Below are 2,928 nucleotides of genomic sequence, written 5' to 3'. Positions count from 1 at the left end.
TAATGTGTCTTTTATGGACCATGTACTGCCACTTGTCACCTCTATTGCCACGTCATCGATCTCCATTTTTTAGGGATAACAGAAGGATATATATAATATGACTATTCTATGGTAGGGGCTTCAAGAGCCCCACCGGTGGGGCTCTTTTGTATTTATGACCTATGAACAATTTTCGGCGCGATTTTTTTTATGATTGTGTATATTATAGTTATTTAGAGCATCCTGCAAATTTTCAGAAAATTCTGAATAATTTTAGTGCCGAAAACTAGGTTTAAACATATTATTTTCCACACGCATAAAAAAATTAGCACGAGTGCAACAACCTGTTTTTAAACTAGTTTTCAATACTGTAAATTATTCAGAATTTTCTGAAAATTTGCAGGATGCTCTAAATAACTACAATATATACGGTCATAAAAAAATTGCGCCGAAAACTTTCACAAGTTGAGAACACAAAAGAGCTCCACCGGTAGGGCTCTTTTTGAAACCCCTACCAAAGAAATTTCCTATATAACATGCTAATTCACTATATCAAGAGAATAATTGTCCAAAAATATGATTTAAGGATATAATTAATAACTTTGTCTTTTTAATCAATTAATAAATTATAATGTAACGTCTTTCCCAACTTGTAGCTGACACAACATGCATAGAGATCCCCTAGTTTCTCCTTAAACATGAAATTTAATATTAATTTACCTAATATAAAGCCATTTAATATCTCCTTATCTTTTTTAATTAATATTTTTAAAAAAATAAATGTATAAAAGTATGTGTAGCTTTGGGTCGTAGATTTAGGTCTCCGAAGCGAGGGGCTCGTGTCCTCGCCGGGTTTCAAGAACCTCTTTATCTGTAATAAATTAATTCTTTCCACATGTCTTTGTCTTTTCTCGACAATAGTCTCACCACATCTGACCAAGTAAGCCATTTTCTTCCTCCTTTCCTTTTATTATTTGATTTTATGTTTTTTTTTTCAATATTTTTTCGAAAATGTATGGTACTAATGTTTGCATTTTTATTTTTTGTTTTTCTATTTGGAAATGATATTGATTGGATTCTAGAAATGTCTTTGCTCCTTTTTTTTGATGTAACGTCTTGATTTTTTATTTTTATTTTTTGAACCATTTATATAAGCCTGGTTATTGAGCCCTATGATCTGGGTGAAATTTTCTGGGTTTTTCTTTTTTGGAAACGGAAATTTTGTGGTTTAAGTGTTGTACAAGTTTGCACAATTTCTCAACTTTAATGGTGAAAACATTTCTGAATTTTGGTTTTAACTGTTGCAGTAGACTGAATTGGAAGTGGGGTTTCGAAGATTTTGAGAGTTGAGGTTTTGGGTCGAGGGCTTTTTAGCTAAATATCAATGGGTTTGTACTGAGTTTTTGTGACTGTTGGTGTTGTTGTGTTGAGTACTAAGATCAAGGGCTTTTTTGTTTTGGAATCTTGTAACAATGCCTTCGACGGAAAACTCAGGCACTTCTTCACCTTTGGCCGCATTTGGTCGATCAATTTGGAGTTTTAGGAGAGAACAGGTTCACTCAATGGAGACTAATCAGGACTCTAGTGCCCTCGAATCTGAGCTCGAGTTCTTCCAACAGCGTGTAACTGAACGATTCCAGGACCTTTCGAGTGCTGGCAATGATGAATTACTTTCAATCCCATGGATTCAAAAGCTTTTGGATGCTTTCATTTCCTCTTTGGAGGACTTCAGAGTTCTTCTGTTGAAAAATAAAGCAGAGGTATCTAAGCCACCGTTGGAGCGATTGATTGATGATTTCTTTGAAAGGATTGTGAAAGGGCTCGATATCTGTAATGCCACCCGCGATGGGATTGAGAAGATCAGGTCATGGCATAAACTTTTGGACATTGTTGTGTGCGCCTTGGACTCGCAGAAGAGGGCATTGAGTGAGGGGCAATTCCGCCGTGCTAGAAAGGCTTTGGTGGATTTGGCACTAGTAATGCTCGATGAAAGGGACTCTGGTTCAATGTTTTCTCACAGGAACATGTCTTTTGGTCGTCATAACACAAAGAAGGATCATCATTCTCACCATCGTGTTCAATCTTCAGGGCATTCTCGGTCTCTTTCGTGGAGTGTATCCAATTCTTGGTCAGCTGCAAAACAACTGCAATCTATTGCCACAAACTTGGTACCACCTCGTGGGAACGAGATTGTGGCTACAAATGGGCTCGCAGTGCCTGTTTTCACAATGAGTTTCGTGCTCATGTTTGTTTTGTGGACTCTTGTGGCTGCAATCCCATGTCAGGATCGCAGTCTTAATGTCCATTTTTCAGTGCCTCGGAATTTCTCATGGGGAACGCTGTTGATGTCACTCCTCAATCGAATTTTGGAAGAATCAAAAAAGAGAGAGAATCGAAACACCAATGGATTGTTGAGGGAGATTTATCAGGTTGAAAGATGTGCACGCCACATGACTGACTTGGTGGATTCAGTTCAGTTTCCCTTGACAGAAGAGCACAAGGAGGAGGTTGAACAAAGGGTGCAAGAGATAGCTATGGTTTGTGAAAGTTTTCGGAATGGATTGGATCCATTGGAGCGTCAACTAAGAGAAGTGTTCCGAAGCATAATGAATTGCCGAACCGAGGGCCATGATATCTTGAATAGGGGGAAAAACGATCTTGAGTAATTTGAATCCATGAAACTGCTAGCAAGATGAGCATCAAATGTACAAATTTGCGAAATATGTTTACTGTTTCCACTTTAAGAATACTTTGCAAGGATTATAACTTTGAGATGGTATAACAGCCAAGAAAGTGTCTTTAAAAAGAGTAACTGTTTTTTTACATGTATTGTCTATAAATCATGATTTATATTCTGGTTCAAAGCTGCTGATCTTCTATAAAGAACGTATTGTATTTCATTTTGTTCTCAATCCACTGAAATGTGTGATATGTTTATTGAGTTTGTCA

The 2,928-nt window shown here is 37.1% G+C and overlaps 1 protein-coding gene across 2 annotated transcripts; it reads left to right on the top strand.

The window, feature by feature from the left end:
• The first annotated feature begins 762 nt into the window (after positions 1-762).
• Positions 763-2,928, top strand: LOC133782084 (protein BYPASS1-LIKE-like). 2 transcript variants are annotated; one of them, XM_062221265.1, is made up of 2 exons: positions 763-919; positions 1,287-2,928. In XM_062221265.1, exon 2 carries the CDS (start codon positions 1,452-1,454, stop codon positions 2,643-2,645), a length of 1,194 nt encoding a protein of 397 aa, XP_062077249.1. In that variant the 5' UTR covers positions 763-919; positions 1,287-1,451; the 3' UTR covers positions 2,646-2,928. The 2 variants fall into 2 exon arrangements, with proteins under 2 accessions (XP_062077249.1, XP_062077250.1); XM_062221266.1 differs by having other exon boundaries at positions 781-919; positions 1,290-2,928.

This window comes from Humulus lupulus, chromosome 6 (assembly GCF_963169125.1).
Source record: "Humulus lupulus chromosome 6, drHumLupu1.1, whole genome shotgun sequence".
NCBI lineage: Eukaryota > Viridiplantae > Streptophyta > Magnoliopsida > Rosales > Cannabaceae > Humulus > Humulus lupulus.
This window is presented reverse-complemented; position numbering and strand designations above follow the sequence as displayed.